General features: G+C 50.4%; 2 protein-coding genes across 2 annotated transcripts; one reads left to right on the top strand and one right to left on the bottom strand.

The window, feature by feature from the left end:
- Nucleotides 1–2,209: 2,209 nt before the first annotated feature.
- On the top strand, nucleotides 2,210–14,778 carry LOC128270399 (serine-rich adhesin for platelets). Its single transcript, XM_053007798.1, has 5 exons — nucleotides 2,210–4,364; nucleotides 4,750–5,408; nucleotides 5,491–7,635; nucleotides 7,718–10,927; nucleotides 14,685–14,778. Exons 1-4 carry the CDS (start codon nucleotides 2,210–2,212, stop codon nucleotides 10,892–10,894), a joined length of 8,136 nt encoding a protein of 2,711 aa, XP_052863758.1. The 3' UTR covers nucleotides 10,895–10,927; nucleotides 14,685–14,778.
- LOC128275138 (RPII140-upstream gene protein) lies at nucleotides 13,406–16,138 on the bottom strand. Its single transcript, XM_053013541.1, has 3 exons — nucleotides 15,888–16,138; nucleotides 15,561–15,815; nucleotides 13,406–15,484 (listed from the first exon to the last, which is right to left on the bottom strand). Exons 1-3 carry the CDS (start codon nucleotides 16,088–16,090, stop codon nucleotides 15,034–15,036), a joined length of 909 nt encoding a protein of 302 aa, XP_052869501.1. The 5' UTR covers nucleotides 16,091–16,138; the 3' UTR covers nucleotides 13,406–15,033.
- Between the last annotated feature and the right edge of the window lie 540 nt (nucleotides 16,139–16,678).

Raw genomic sequence — 16,678 nt, 5'->3', positions numbered from 1 at the left:
GTAATCGGCTAACAAAATTGCATTCGCATCCCACAAAACTGATGTTAACATCTTTTTAGGTATTTTCAGGACGAACTCGTTTCGGAAGCGAAGAACCGAACCGAAGCGATCATGGTGATAGACCCAAGTCTCATCCATAGTGATGCTTCGATGCACAAAATCCACTTTATCCTATCGAAAACGCTTCAAATGTTGTCAAGAAAGATGCATTCGAATGTGTTTTTAACGAATGCGGCACCCATTTTGCAAACAGCTTTCAGGAACCCAAAACTTCAGTCAAAATATTGGTTATACTGCTCAATGAGATGGCCTTATACTAAATCTCTTTCAGTGATTCGACGATTTTCCAATACGATATCCGGTATTTTTTCTACGATTTCAGGTGTTGTGTCTGTTGGTTGACGAATTTTGCTTTATGAGACCCATTCTAATATCTATCGGTGGTACACTATAAATTGAAAATAATTGCAGCAATATTGTTTAAAAGAAAAAACGTTTATCAAATAGTTTTTCGTGTGCTGTGTGCGGCATATGAGTTTATGAAAATGTTTTGCTGTTATTTTCAATGGTTTCGTTCTATTTTCGTTCCGTATCTGTGCAGAAACAACGGACTGTGGTGGTGGGACCCCTGCGGAGCTGATAACACGAGACACACAGCAGCGAGCACAGTGGAAAATTGAAGAAGACACACGCAGAAACCAGAATTTAATAAATATCGTCCGGACCTAGGATATGAGGAAGTCACCGAGTGTCCGGCGATCGTATGCTAACTAAAAGACTTCGCAGAGCCATATGCAGCGTGCAGCAGCGCGCATCGAAGCGAAATTGGGCATCAAGCGAAACTGCGCAAGACTTGTTGGGCTTGAATCAAGTGCAGATGCAAGTTGATTTCACAACGGTGCTGTTACGGTACGCGCTCGGTTGGCAGCAAAGTCGACGTCCACCAACCGCTACTCCCAACCGTGAATCTATGCAGCGCGAAGGAAACCACGATCGATCGATTGGGGCACGCAAGTGATCGAACAAAGCGGGTTTGAATGCAGAATTACCATTGTAGATAAACCAGAGCGATCACATTGTTTCTGGGCCACGAAGACGGGCGATGGTGGTGGAAGTCAAGTGTGCAAATCCGCGAGAAAAGTAATTCCGAGTAATGATCGCCTGTCTGGAACAATCAGGAAGTAATCGGCACGGCAAAGGACTAGGAAGTTATCACCTCAACTGTTGAAACTGACGAGGCGGAGTGGTCGATCTGTCTGTCATCCACTAGGCCGTGGATGCATGCCGCGTGGTGTGAATTTAGTCGCGATCGAGAGACAAAACGACGAAGGTGTAACACCGGCAGGCTGGTAAACGGACTGAAAAAAGAAAAAACAAAAAGCGGGCGATACTTAGAGCACACGGTACTTGTACATGGGACCGCGGGACTGCAACAAAAGCGGCCAGTGGGGCGTGAAAGAACGAAAATAAATCGACGTGGGAGAGATCACAGCATCACCGCACGGGGAGGCAACCGAACAAAAAGGAAGACGAAGTGAAGCTCGCCGTGAAGTGAACGTGTGTGTGACTGCTGCATTGAGTACTTACAGCAACTGACCGATACGAGATACTGTTGGGCAAAAAAAGGAGGAAAAACAAGCGTGCGCCCTGTGCGACTAGCCCGAGCAGACGAAGTGGCAACTGAACAGCAGAAACCCAGCGTCAACGAGCGAACAAAAAAAAAAAGGAACGGAACTGAACCTCCCATCAGCTCCCACAACAAACACCGCACACACAGGCGCAAACACGGTACGGATGATTGTTGGGTTATATTTAGTAATTTCTGGTTACTAAAATTATCCACTCGTCGCGGGCAGCGGGGAAACAAAAACAAACCAAAACACCTTGCGAGCGCAACTCGGCGTTATACAAATACGTATTCGCAAAATATTGGAACCGTGTTGCGGAACGTCACCGGCCTACCGGGGGCCGCATCTGGTCCAGGGCGACAGTGAACAATATTTAATGCCTCTGCTATCTTCCCGCTTGCTTTGGTCAACCCCGACTGATAACGTGTAAAGCAGGCGACGATCGGCGAACGAGTCGAACGAAACAGCCGAAGGTCGAAGCGAAATTTGTTGTTTGGCGATTGTCGTTGGTACCGCGGGAAACGGGATAACAGAGCCGATAACAGACAGATCCGATTCGCCGGTGTCCAAGGAGTGAGAAAATGAATGTAGATCCAACGCAGGCACTAGAACAGGAGCAGCAACAACCACAATCGACGATTACTGGACTGGCGGAGGCGGAAGCGGCACTAGCGTTAGTAATTTCACCCTCGTCCCCTTCGTCAACGTCGACCGTTTCGCCGACTGCTTCGTCGATTTCGAAGAACAGCAGCACCGACGAGATCGATGAAAATACGGCCGATGCCGAAGAGCAAGCTCAGCATCAGCAGCGGCAGCAGCAGCAGCAGCAGTCCGAGCCACTGACCGCTGCCCAGTCATCAACCGAACGGCAACAATCGGCGACGCCGCACGATGACGATGATGTCCGCAGCAGGAGCGTGTGCCACGAAAGCTACCAACGATCAGCGACCAACACGAATGCCCGCCAGCCAAGCGATGACACGACGACGCACGCGACCGACACGATGACGGCGGAGACGGTGGTTCCCTGTTTGTTGGAAACGGACACACTGCTGGCCCAGAGTGTACCGGAAAGCAATGTGACCACTACGCTTAACAACGAGACGTCCGAAACCGGTGAGCAAGGAGACACTAGCAAAACCGGTGCGTGTGCTGCTAGCAGCGAAGCGACGGCGGCAAACTCGGCGGCGACTACAACGACCGCGAGCCAGCCACTACCGCTACAAGAGTTAACCACGGAAGCCTTACTGCCTGGCCAGCTGTCGACGAGTTCTTCTTCCACTGCGTCCAGCCCTTCGATTGCGGAGGAACACCGATCTGCGATGTTGGAGGGTGCCAGCGATATGAGTGGGGGCGCAACGGAGTGCTTGGGGAACGCCGCTGACACGGCTTCCAACAACAATCGCACGGTCGAGATAAATCTTCCTCCGACGCTGTTGCTGGCCGCGGCGGATGGTTGTAATAACAATAACAATAGCGATCGCTTTAATAACAACAAGAGCAGCGACGAGGACAGTGGCGTTACGCAGGAGGATGCTAGTGGCGACCTCGAGGCGATAGCTGACAGCGGGGCGGACGTCGCGAATAAGGACATCGACGACGGTGACCTATGTGCAATCATTGGGAGTACTGTGACGGTGGTGGCAGTTACGTTGACGGAAGGCGTCCCAGTGTCTGCACCCGAAGCAACGCATGAAGCGGCGGACACGCAAACCATAGCCGTTCCCTGCCGGTGCGAGCCAGAGGAAGGAAACGAGCCCGTGCTACCGACCGTAGCACCGGTAGAGATAGTACAAATTACGCCAGAACCGAGCACCAACACTAACCGCGACACCGCCGTAGCAAGGGCGGCCAACAAAGACGAAGTGGTTGCGGCGTTGTCATCAACACACACGTCCATTGCAGCAGCACCACCACCACCAGTAGGAACCACGATCGCAGAAAATAAAACCATTACCAGTGCCATCGGTGTAGAAGGTTCACTGTTATCCTCGTTGTCATCGCCATCGACACCGCTACCACCTCCTCCCCGGTCGTCATCCACCTCCTCTCCGACGTCGTCGGTGTCCTCGGCCTCATCCTCCGCGACGTCCTCGGAATCGTCACCACCCGCGACGCCAGCTCTGGCAGCATCCCAACAGGAAACCGAATCGCCGATCGCCGCAGCGGAACCCACCCAGCCGACCATGGTCAAGTGTGCGGTCGATCGGTGCCCATGTGATTCGCGCGAAGAACACTCCCTTGCAGGTGAAGGACTGCTCCCAACCGCTCCGCCGTCGGCAGCGCCTGTCAACCGGCGACCACGGTTGGAAGTGTCGGGCGACGCAGAACCAATCGCGAACTCAACCTTCGCGCCCGTCACCGTCAAGAGCACCGTGGAGGCCGCGGAAAGCGATGCTTCACGTGTTCTAACGCTAGCCGAAGAATTGTCGCTGGCAGCGGCAGAAGCAGTCGCGGCATCGGCCCCACCGCTGGTAGCAGCAGCTGCAACACTTTCAGCCGCCGCAGTCGCGAGCGAAACGGTGACACTACCAAAGAGTGCTGCCGGTGGTACAGCCAGCAGTAGCAGCTCGTCGCCGGTTTTGCACAGTAGCCTGAAGAAATCGACCAGGATGGGTGTGTTGGCCGGTGGTGGTGCGTCCAGAGCGACCAGCGAGAGACAGCGGCGAGTGTCGTTTCCGAAAGACTCCGACTTGATCACTGGCTATCTGGACCCGGTTGATCCTTGGGCAAGCAGTAAGTACATCATTGTTTTGTGATTTTATTCACGGCTTAACTTTCGAACCATTCGACCCAGTTTTAATCCGTTGGAACCTGTCGATTCCATGTGTCAATCGTAGATAATTTTGGAACAGTGTTTTTTAACCGATGAAATTAATAAACGTATTATACCCAAGGCCAAAAAAGTCACACGGCATACAGAGTTTGATTTGGTGAAGGTAGATACCCTTTTAGGATGCGCGTCTTTTATTGTGTTACATTTCTATCTACAAACTGCATCATATCGATCCAAAAGAACAAGCTTTCCAAACTAACGTAGTCGCTAATACTGAATATTATTAGTATTTGTAGGGTAGGATATTTTGTGAACAAATGTTGCGTCATTCCCATATCTTCACAGCCCCTATTTGTGACCCAGCGGAATTGCTCGCGCTGTACCGTGGATCATGCAAGAGCCACGGCACCTTACCTCTCAAGTGCGTCGTCGATCATCTGCAGGCGATCGATTTCACCAAAGATCGTGTTCCGCTACTGTCACTCAAAGATCAGAATCTCAGCTACGGGTCGTGTGAAGCGCTTGAGCCGATCTTCAAACATGTCCGGTATCGCTGCATCGACTTGTCCCACAGTGGCCTGGACGATTTAACGGCCAGCGTGATGTTCGACATCATCGAGTACTACGAGGCGGCCAACGAGCTGGACATTTCGGACAATCTGCAAATGTCGAGCAAAACATGGAATGACTGCATTAATATGATCAAAAAGAGCAAGCAGCTGAACGTGCTGATCACGCGCGGTCCTACGATATCGGACTACCAGACGACGAACCTCGCGAAGGCCTTGAACACTTCCGCCATGCACACGCTCAAGCTGGAGCACTGTGTACTTAGTCAGCAGCCCATTGCCTCTCTCTGCACCATTCTAATGCGCAACAATGTTCTGCGGGAGCTGTGGCTGGCACACAATCAACTAATATGCGAAGATGCGCAGCAAATAGCGAACCTGCTTCGCACGAACTTCTACATTCAGCTGATCGACATTTCAAACAATAGAATTGGGGTAAGAAAAGGCGGGCAACTTTGCAGGGCTAAGCGTAGCTAAGTAAACTAACCTTTTCCCCTCTCTATCGGTCGGCCAACAGGACAAGGGTGTGGAGGTTATCGTGAGTGCGATCGTTGATCAATCGGTTTACTTCAAGGACGTCCAGGAGAAGAAGCGTAAAAGCGCGCTTAGCTTTTCCGACCTTTCCAGCAGCCTGAACAACATCAACAGTTCGAAAAACTTTTTCCCCACACGCTTACGGCCCGCCGACTCGCTGGGGTCCATTGCGAGCGACAGCGACTCTACCACTTCACCGACGGCGAGCCCTCTCGCTACTCCGGTAACACCTCCATCGACGCCGGCTCTACCATCGATCGAAACGTCCACAACGGAAGATGAGCTGAACAGCAGCAGCACAGCTGGGTCCAGGGAAGCAATCGATGTAATCGTTTCGTCACCAGTAACGGCTCCCGCCAGCGTGTATACGAAGAGTGAATTAGATCCAGAAATCAACCCACCTCCAACGCTCCCGGTACCACCCCCGACCAGTGTAGCTCCACCGATTGCGAATCTAGTGGAAACGAGTACAAAACCCAACAATAGCGTAAGTCTACAAACTAGTGATAGAGAACGGACCGAAGCTGGTCTGCTGGGGGTAACGGCCGAGGAGGAGGCACTGCTAGGGCTGACCAGCACTAGCGGCACCACCGTCGCCATGGAACGTGATTTCGAAAAGAGCACTGCGAAAACAGTACAAACCGAAGGCCCGAAGGTAGAATCAATGATGGAAGATCAAAGCCTGGAACTGCTGCTCAGCCTCGAGCAATCGGAAAGCCCAGTGCCCCATGCACCGAAAAAGGCACGGCTTGCGAAACAGGACAGCATTCTGAGTGAGTTTGAGGCGACAATAATCGATCTCCCGGCAAACGACGGAATAGAGCAACACAAACCAAAGCAAGTTTCCCATCATCCGGAAGTGAGCGGCGAAGGCAACGGTAGTGATGGTAGTGAGATGGTCGCCGTGGAAGAGCGGCCAAAGCAACAGCAGCAGAGCGCGGCGCTGGTAGCGAGCGTGATGGATGAAGACATTTCCGAGATGTGCACCGATTACGACGACGATGGTAGCAATCTGAGAATTTCCCAGGAAAACCTGTTCGTTGACCTTGCCATAACGACGGCGGCCGACGGTGAAGAGCGGTTGGGGAAAACCATCTCCCTGCCGAAGCTGGGTCAGTTTACGGCCGTAACCCTTCCGGCAGCCCCGTTTAAAAAAGATGAACTTCAGTTGTTGATCGAAAAGTCACAACAACACGAGCTTGAGCAGCTTGAGAAGGCGATTGATGCACGCACGAGTGAAGCAGCAGTGAACCACCCCTCGGTGAGTGTGGACGTACCAGAAGCGCCACCAACGGCCGTAACAACCGGGCCACCGGTCGCAACTAGCAAGAACGAAAGCAAAAGTGCCATTAGCAGCGGGGAGCAGCTGAAGAAACGGATTCGAGCACAATCTTCTGGGAAAGCGGTGCACATTAAACGCACGGTCAGAAGCGAACCAAAAAGTGATGGTGCGGTGCTAGGCGCCCTTTCGCACTCCCTTGAGTCGGTGGATTCCGATTTCGAGGTTGGCGGTAGCCCGTACATGACGGCGACGACGGCCCCCGGCAGTAGCTTCCCGAACGAACGTTCGTTCAGCTCGGAAAGCTTGAACAGCGAAACATCGGTCGATTCGAACGACTCGAAGTCGAGCTTGAAAATAATTGAATCGAAGTTTGCCACCAAAAACGGTACCCTCGAGCGGCAACAGTCGCACGGGAACCGTGACGGAACCGGGCCCGACGCAGCGTCCACCGCTCCGACCGGCCTGCAGGTGTTGGTGCTGTGGAACAACGAAATCACGCGCAATTCGGTGCGTCACTTTGCGAAACTGCTCGAAAAAACGACGACACTCGATACACTGAACGTGGGTAGTAATTTGCTCTGCAATAGCTTCGTGTCGGGGATCGGGGCCAGTCTGAAGGCGAACACGAGCCTCACCAACCTGGGGCTACAGGGAGCGCATCTGTCGGACAAAGGTGCGAAAGCGATGGCCGAGGTGATTGAGTTCGGCGGTAACGCGTCGTTGCAGCGGATCGATATGCGCAACAATAACATCCAGAAGGCGGGCCTCGAAGCGTTGAACGAGGCGATGAAGTCGAACAAATCGGTCAACCGTATCGATCTGGACGATACACCGCGCAGAGTGAAGGTAACTATCAGCGGCGGTGTGCATTGGGTGGTGACATCGCGGTGACAGACATTTACAGATTCGTCCACCTTTCTCCCGTCAGGACACAACGCTCGACGGTGTCGGTTCGGAGTACAGCCGCTTGGTGAACAACATTCGGGCGCAGTGTGAACGCAACAAGAACCCGCCGGAACCGAGCGAACCGATCACGGCGAGCAACACGCAGGTGCGGCGCGCCCGGGTTGACTATCTGAGCAGCCGTAAGATTTCGCTCACCTGTCAGTCGATCAAAACGACGTCCCCCAGTGCGATCGCCGATCGGCAACATCTCCTCGATCCCAGCGGTGGTGGTGGTGGGTGCAAGAAACCGAGTGGCCGTTTACGTTCTCCGTTGCCCAGTCCAATTCCCTCCCCCATCGCCTCACCCGTACCAAGCCCTTCGCGTAATCGTTTCCACGTGTCACGCGTGTCCGACTCGACGGGCGGCGGCGGCGGTAGCTTGACGAGCGTCGCGTCAACTTCACCATCGCCCTCGTCGACCGGCAGCTCGCCCACTCTCTTCTTTCCATCGAACTCCCGTTTTCGCGTAGTGACGGTCGCCGAGCCAGATCTCGCCGGTGCCAAAGGTGGTGCTAGCATTCGTAGCAGCAGCACCATCAGTCTGCCGAGCAAATCATCGTACACAACATCCTCTCCGCCTCTGTCGGCGTCATCGGTGGCCATCGGCATTGGAGGGCCGCCTCATCTGATGGGTGGTGCTAGTAACAGGCGGCCCGTCTGTAGCTCCGCACCAACATTTTCATCCTTTTCGCCCTCATCTCCGTCATCGCCACTGGCCGCGGCCGTCCCGAGCGTGCGTATGAACTCACCATCGCCACTGCTACCACCACCAGCCCCCGCCCACACTTTCGCCACCAACAACACTATGCTACCACCGACACTGCTACCAGCGGGTGTCATACCTATGATAGTGCCATTGGGTGCCACGATGCCACAGACAATACCCCAAAACGTCACACAGCTCCAACCATCGGCAATGTTGTTTTCACCACACTCACCGTTGCAGCTACCGCAAGTGCAACTACAACCGTGTCCATTGGTCCCAGGGTTCGTCCCGAACAGTCCAATAGTTCCCACAACATTAGCACCGCAAATTGCAGCACCGAAACAGCCTCCGCATCATGCATTACAGTCACCACAGCCGCAGCAGACCACACTATCACAATCGCAGCTCGGTGCGGTGAACTATCATGCACCGGTGAAGGTGCGACACTCGTCGACACCGCACAACAGCAACAGCACACTGCACGATTCCGTGCTTTCGTCGACGAGCATCGAGAGCCCGGACTTGGAGGTGAAACGGTTCATGGCCGGTGGCATCATGGACGATAGTTGCTGTTCGTCGATCAGCGGCAGCATCGATTCGATCGACAATGCAAACTTCAACAACACCTCTCTGAGCTCGGCCGATGAGAGTTTCGATGTACTGACCGCTAGCGGTTCGCCGCAGCCGCTAGCACGATCAGCAGGAGTGGCCAGCAACTCATCGGCGGCGGGAACACGTCCATGTGAGGAAAGTACGCTCATTCCACGGGCGCCTGCTGTCGATGGCAACAAGGACATTCGCCGTTCGCCGAGTGTTGTCGTTGTTGGAGCGCCATTGCAAGGTGCAAGCTCGCAGGAGTCCTTATACGATGTGCACGACCTTTCCGCATCATCAAACTCGTCTTCATTGTCCGCCACTAACTGGACGCTTGGTACGAAGCCACCGATACCAACTACCACCACCCCTGCCCCAGCAGTACTACCCGCAAGCCACTCGAACGAAAGCACTCTAACGTCGGCGCAACATTTGGAGAAAGAGACAAAGCCCACTGGTGGAGGCTCACCGGTGGCGGAGAAAGTAGCTGCACCGCGCGTTCGGAAAACATCCTGGATCCACACGCACATCGGCGGAGGCGGAAGTGCGGCAGCGAACAAACAGACCGATTCGAGTTCGAGCGGAGGAAGCACACCGACACCGAGTGGCGGTGGTAGCGGTTACCCGCCGGCCATCGAGAAACTGCTCAGTCTATTCAATCCAAGCAATCTATTTTCCTCGAGTAAATCGTCCTCCGTTAGTCCGCCGAATGTGGACGCAGCAGTAGCTGGCCAACATGGCGGCTCGTCGCAGCCTCCTTCGAGAAAGGAAAGTCCCATGGGCGGGCTGTTCTACTGGGCGCACGGTGGAGGCGGTAGTAATGCTGGGAGCAACAACAGCACCATCACAAACAGCCCATCTTCGTCCGGTCACAAAAAGGACGATGATCGAGTGCTGAAAGTGAACGTATCGCCTGAAGCAACGCCTGTGCAGCAGCTACATCCGCTGCAAAATCAAACGCAAACGCATCATCCATTACAGGCGGACCGGGCACCGAGCGTAAACCAGCAACAGCAAAGCGTAGAGCATATGCCACCGCAGATGAAGGTGGAAATGAAGGAGAACATTTCACCGGAAAATACAATCACCAATAAGCTGCTTACGAGTGTAGCGACCACGGCTGGTGGTAGTGCAGGGGAACCGATCGCACTAGTGGCAACCAATCCCGTTCCGATGGCTACTGCGCCTCATGCCAGAGTGATCTTTCAGCTGGGAGGCGATTACGACGAATCAGAAGACGATATCGATACGCTAACGAACAAGTACGGCAACGCAACGGTGGGCGGCCATTATTACGGAAGTCACCAAAGTGGTGCTAGCAGTCTAATCGGTAGTACGACCAGCAACAGCAGTGGCATTAGCGTCGGTAGTGCGATGAGTGCTGGTGAAGGTGCCGGGGGTGGTGGCGGCCGGGTTGCTTCACCGTCGGCGAACACAACGGGCGAACGTCAGAGCGAGTCAACGGTGGGCCTTAGCCATCTGGGACAGCTGGCACGGGACTCGCTGAGCATATTTAAAAACCCGAGTCTTACCTCGCAAGACTCCATGTCGATTCGGTCCATGGATTCGCTGCCGGAAATGACTATCGATTCGGCCGTTAACTACAACCCGCTGACCGCTGTCATGACAGCCGGGGCATTGAACGCAAGTCAAGGAGTTTTGTCAGCGATCGTCACGAAACCGTCGGTGTTGCCCCAACCAACTGTGTCTTGTGTCACATCGGTGCGATGCGCAACACCATCGGAACCGGAAGCGGAACCAGCATCACTTGTAACATCCACCTCCACACCACCGACAACACGTTCAGCGGCTACATCAACGCCCCCACATCCATCAGCAGAACAACAGGAAACTCAGTAGCTAACATGGGTGGAGCGAAAGGTCGCAGTAGAAGTACTTATTTAAATTATTTACTACCCATTAATTCAGCTCCTGTACTAGATGCGTTCGGTCAGATTTTTTGTTTTTTGAAATTAACTGTCGATTCTATTTTCACGCATCCTTTGCTCTGCTATGTCTTATTCAGTTCAGTGCAACAATATCTACGTAACATCATGCAAAATCTATCGATGCAAACGTAGGCAACCCAGTAGTAGGCATTGTTTCACGAAATCACTTAAGTGTCGTTCTGAAATGGCGATGCTGTTTGACAATTGAAGCCGTATCTGCGACGCGAACCTCGTTTATAGAATTGAGTTATTTGGTTTGAGCGGCTCCCTGTGTGTGTGTGTGGTTAGCTGTGTTCCATTTAAAGGAGAAACAGCCCAACCGGCGTAGCCAGAAAGCATGGGAAAGCCCGCTGAAGACGCAGGAGCAGACAGCAACCGAAGATTATGTATTATTCTCTTCCATGCGTGATCCTTTTAGTTGGAATGCAAAGAAGTACCGGTGCGTTGGCATTGATTTGCCATTACACTCCCATTACTGACACCGTTTCAGTCCACTGATAGCTAAATGATGTGCCTTCTTTAATAATTGAAAACGGAAATTATTATGAGCGCAACACATTGACTGTGCATGGTTCATGCATCGTTAACCGTTACAAGAAACAAGAACTAAGCAAAACTGGCTTAGGATTGAGGGGCGCCAAAGCAGAAGGACCACTCTTTGATATACTTTACTTGACTGAATAGGATTATAGGAACCGGAATGGGAGATGCTGTGTGTTTTCTGTATAGAAGATGTGAAGATTGATGCGCAGTGCACCGAGAGTCTACCGGATCTACGAGTGTAGCGTGTGAAGCTAGCGTGCGGTTTTGATTGTCGAATTTGCCAGAATACCTTCAAAGTTTAATGACGAAGGAATCCGTTTCGACCTCGCCTACACTGGCGAGGCACTGTTTAACTAGGGCACTAAATACGAAATATGCAAAAAGCGGTATCGTAAGATTCATCTAATCAGATTTGTATGGTGCGCGCATGACGCTCTGTGTGGCTCTGTGATGAATGAAGGCTCACACTGGTTCTACGGTGTTTACGAAAGCCGTGTTTTGTTGGCACGTGAATAACTTGGCTGACCGTCGTGGGGCAAGGCCACATCACACACAGGGAGTGTTCGCAGCCAAAGATAGATTCTGCATGTTGCAGTGAGAGCATTGAATTTACTTAATTTTTTGCGAACGCTCTGCCATTGAACCTCTTCGGGGCCAGTTGGCAGCCTTCAGCGATGAAGCATACTTAAGGTGATATACTTAAACACAATCACGCATAAGGCAACGCTACCGGCAAAGGATGCATTAACACACTTCCCTTTCTTTTCATAATCAAAATTTAATTCTTAAAGTGATGGGTTGTCTTTATGTGCAATACGCACTTACGTTAAAAGAATCGCACTGCAAAGAAGAGAGTACACCTATAGTGTTTGGCGCAAAAATGGAAACTTAATCCCACAACTATGTCATAGAAGTTCTGTTCGAAAGTTAGTTTTTTTGCCAGAGTTCCAATGGGAGGTTCTTACGAGTTTTGGTATTTTGAAGAGATCGAAAAGTTTAATCGGTTGTGAGTCTTTTTTTGCCGCTATACAGGACAAGAAACTAAGCAAAATCACGTGTTAGATCAAGTTCGGAGTGAAACCATTTTTAGGTTCATTTGGGTTGGATTTTTAATGGGCCTTTTGGAGCGGACAGACTTACCTAAAATCGACGGTGACCAAAACGGAACCACTCTGAAACGGGCGCACCGACAAAAAACTAACTATCGACAATGCTCTTTAGTAACGAAGTACTAGAATTTTGCACGGTAGCATAGAACCGCAGGAAGGTGAACACACAGTGAGCGAGGAGTCAGGGAACTCAACGTCGATTGACTTCCAAAGCGGCGTTTCGTTTCGGCGGGCATGCACTATTGGGTACTCTACAGAAAAGCTGTTACTTTTGGTTGTGGTACTGCGGATAATGTTATAATTTCTTATTTTTGGCTAACAGTTACGAAAAATTAGGAAAGCTAAGAAGAAAGCGTTTCACGAATCACGTTAAAAAAAATTAATTTGGGCCACTGTTGGGGCCTAACAAAATAGTCTACGGGGCCTAACAAAATACACTGGGGCCTAACAAAATAGTCTACGAAAGCCAACTCACTCCCGGAAAGTAGGGTCATCAAGCATCGGCAGAGTTACACGAAACTTGAGTAGCTAAATACATTGCAAAGGAAGTAATCCTAATGCAGCAAGACGGGACGGGATAATGGCATAACAGTACGCTGCTCTCCAATCAATCGTACATCTCGCCCCTGATACTTCCCTCAGTAATCGTCAGCGCCATGTTTACCATCTAACTCTATGCATGTGTTTTTTCTTGACTCTTCTTATGTTTGGATTACTGTTTTCTGTTAAAATCATCAGTTCGAATCGCTAGCCAGACCGAGTGCACAGTTACTTGTCGGGCCGCCCTGCCCTCCGTTCCGTTGGCTGCTGCTGATGCGTTGCGTACTTAGTTTCCTTCTTCTGTGATACAAGAAAAGCACGCTTGTGATAAAGTGAAATTTATTGATACATAATTTTTTTTGTTGGTATATCGTACGATTTTGTTCATTTAGTTTGTTTCTTTATTTTATTTTTATCTTTCCTTATCGTTTTCTTCCCTTTTCATGCCGTTTTGTTCCTCATTATTTGTGATCGAACGAACACACAATCGAACAAATGGCGTCGTGTGTGTGAGGAGAATGAATGAACAGTTTTTTCTGTGTTGTGAGAGAGAAATAGGAAGCGGAAATGTATTGTGTGTGTGTGTGTGTGTGTGTGTGAGTATTGTTGTAAGTACACACATGTGTGATAGATTTACTAAAACCTTTGAACGTGTTCGTTTTAAAGAAGTTAACAGAACGTATCCCTGTTCCCTCGGCCGACAGGGAACTGGGCACTCGGTTTGAACTATTTGATTTGAACTGATCGATGCATTGTCCCACATGGGCAGTTTGTTGTTTCATTCTGGTCCTAATTGTAAAAACAAACAACAAAGAAACTACCCAATTCCGATTCAAACCATACAATCTTTGCTCCAGTGATAATTGCAAAAGTGCAGAAATAAAACAAAGGTTCAAGTAGTACACCGGTGGGAGTAATGTGTTTATGTTTTCATTTGCAAGCTTTCTGTAACTGTTCTGCTAGTAAACACGCAAGCACCGCCTTATCTAGGATAATGCATACTTACACCGGTCGATGGTGGAACATAGACCATCTTCATTGTCCATAACATTGTTTTTCTTTATATTTGAAACCCAGTTCTACCACAAGTTCTTTACCGCTCTTCCCCGGATACCCTGCTGGATGCTGGAACCACATCGTTAACTTAAGTTTAGCATGCAGTTTCGTCTGTGTTTTTAGATTTACTATTATGTTTGTTCTTCGTTCGTTCGATAGAAACTAGTGGTATCGTTCGCCAATTCATCTTTACGTTGTATGTAGATAGTGTTTCTTTTTCAAATTATGTTTTGTGAATAAAACCGCGGGCTGTGGCCGTCTGAATTCATTTCTCAAAAACCAAAACACCTCCGTGTCATTGTTTTCTTTATCAACACTTGTTAAGTTGTATCGTATTCCCAACCCATAGAAGCCCGCGATTTTCCACTTCCCAACGGTTTAACGGAACGTTTTTCTTCTTTTCCTTTTGCACCTGTGCCTGCCTGTTGCCCTTCCCGCTTCCCGCCCCAAAAGCTGATGCCTGCGGTGCCACCGTTCTGCTCCAACTGCGGCTCAAGCACGAACAGCTACAAGCCAAGAAGAAGCTAATGAAATCCAAATCCTTACCCGACATGAAGACAATTAGATAATAGTTGGGCCCCGCAGCGCAGTACGGCGCAGTTATGTGCTGTATTTTTCCCTTTTTTTCTTCTCATTTCCTCACCCAACTTTCAGCAACAACGGACAGATGATAGACAGAGTGTGTGTATGGTGGTTCTTCAGTTGTGAATCGGTTTGAAATAAAATTCTGTAAAACATATCTCTAGCGCACGTTACTAAATGGAAGAAAGAAATGTATACCATTTGCATAGCAAATGGCACCCTATTTTTCACCGGCCACAGCATTTTCTTCCGCTGCCAGCTTCGCCATCAACGATTCCTTTTCCACCGCTAGCTGTACTTTGCGTTTTTCCGCCTCGATCGCATCGAGATCGAGGTTCACTTTACCGAACTTGTTGTGGTGATGCGTGAGCAGCGGTTCTTCTACAGACTCCTCTTGCGTTTTCAATGAATCGCGTATCACTTGATCGCGGTTCGCTTGCCACTTGTACTGCCAGAAGCGAACCTCCTCCATCGTGGTACCGGTAGCGCGCATAATAATCAGCGACGCACCTCCTGCCACTCCACCGAGCGCCATGCCCACCAATCCACCCGACGCCATGCCGCGGAGCCCCATATTAAATTTGTACATTGCCCCTGTAATGCTTCCAGCAGTCATATATTCGTACAGGGAAGATTTCCCCCGGTAGACCGAAATCAAGGTTTGGATGCCACTGGAATGGATGGAGATAGCAGAGATCGGTTAATTAGAGCCTACAACAACGCAATGCGGTACTAAAAACTACTCACATATAGCTCGTGGTGAATAACGCCAGCCGCCAGCCCCATTTGAATGCTCCCTTGGCGAAGCTTACGGTCACCTGATCCTGCAGTTTCTTTTTGGCATCAAAACTCGACTCGAATGCTGTCGCCTGGTTCCGTTCCATGAAGTTCATGTACGCTACGCGAGAATCTACGAAGCCTCCGTAGCAGGCGCCAAACAGAAAGCCTATGAATCCGGCCTGATAGATGGAGTTGAGTTCCGTCGACACACGCCCAAATTCGCTGGAAGATAACGAAAGCATCTTCTTCAGTGAATTCTTCGTTTAACTTTTCGTCTGCAGCCCGTCGCCGTACTCAATGCTAAACATCATCCGGAGTCGCTCCATGCCGGTTTGTTTATCACCCGCTGCCTCTGCGTACATGCTCTGTACTGTTTTCGTATCGATTGTGACCTTATCGTGATCATTGCCGATGAATGGTAGCCCACTAATCAACGCCACACCGGTGCCGGATGCTCCAAACATGCCGATTCCCGGTCGGAACAGTCGTAGGCGCATTTTCTTTCCGTAACTTTTCCGCCGAGTAGACCCAGTAACGATGTAACCGTTTGCATAACTCCGGTGTTGTTTATTTGACTATCAGCTGTTTCATTTGGTTTTTTTTTCGAAGTTGTCAAAATTTCGTTTATTTAGTCCGACAAAGTTTGGAGTTTACGAACTGCTTGGCGGAAAAAGAGCTTACAATTACTTTGAATGGCTTCGTACAGTACAAATTGGCATCGTTTCAAACCGAAATTTGCGCTCATTTGCGTACCGAATGAAACTATTCGTTTTGGGAATTCCCGATATCTTTGGTGGTGCAGATTCATAATGTCGGAGTCCGACAGAAAAGAGAACTAGTTTCAACCCTGAACACGTTCTGTTTCAATCGGAATGATTTGGACCAATCAGCGAACGACAAATATTCTCGTACGCACCACGTAAGAATCACGGTTCCATCGGAGGTTGCTCTATCTTGCGCCCTTGTGCGACGACTCGCTGGCAAATGGCGTTGAAGGAAGCGAGATAGCGTACAAGAAGCCGGTATTTATTGCATAGCCCACTAGCTGGGTTGTACCGGGGCGGGCCGCTTGGTTGATCGCTTAT

Source organism: Anopheles cruzii, chromosome 3, assembly GCF_943734635.1.
Source record: "Anopheles cruzii chromosome 3, idAnoCruzAS_RS32_06, whole genome shotgun sequence".
Lineage (NCBI taxonomy): Eukaryota > Metazoa > Arthropoda > Insecta > Diptera > Culicidae > Anopheles > Anopheles cruzii.
This window is presented reverse-complemented; position numbering and strand designations above follow the sequence as displayed.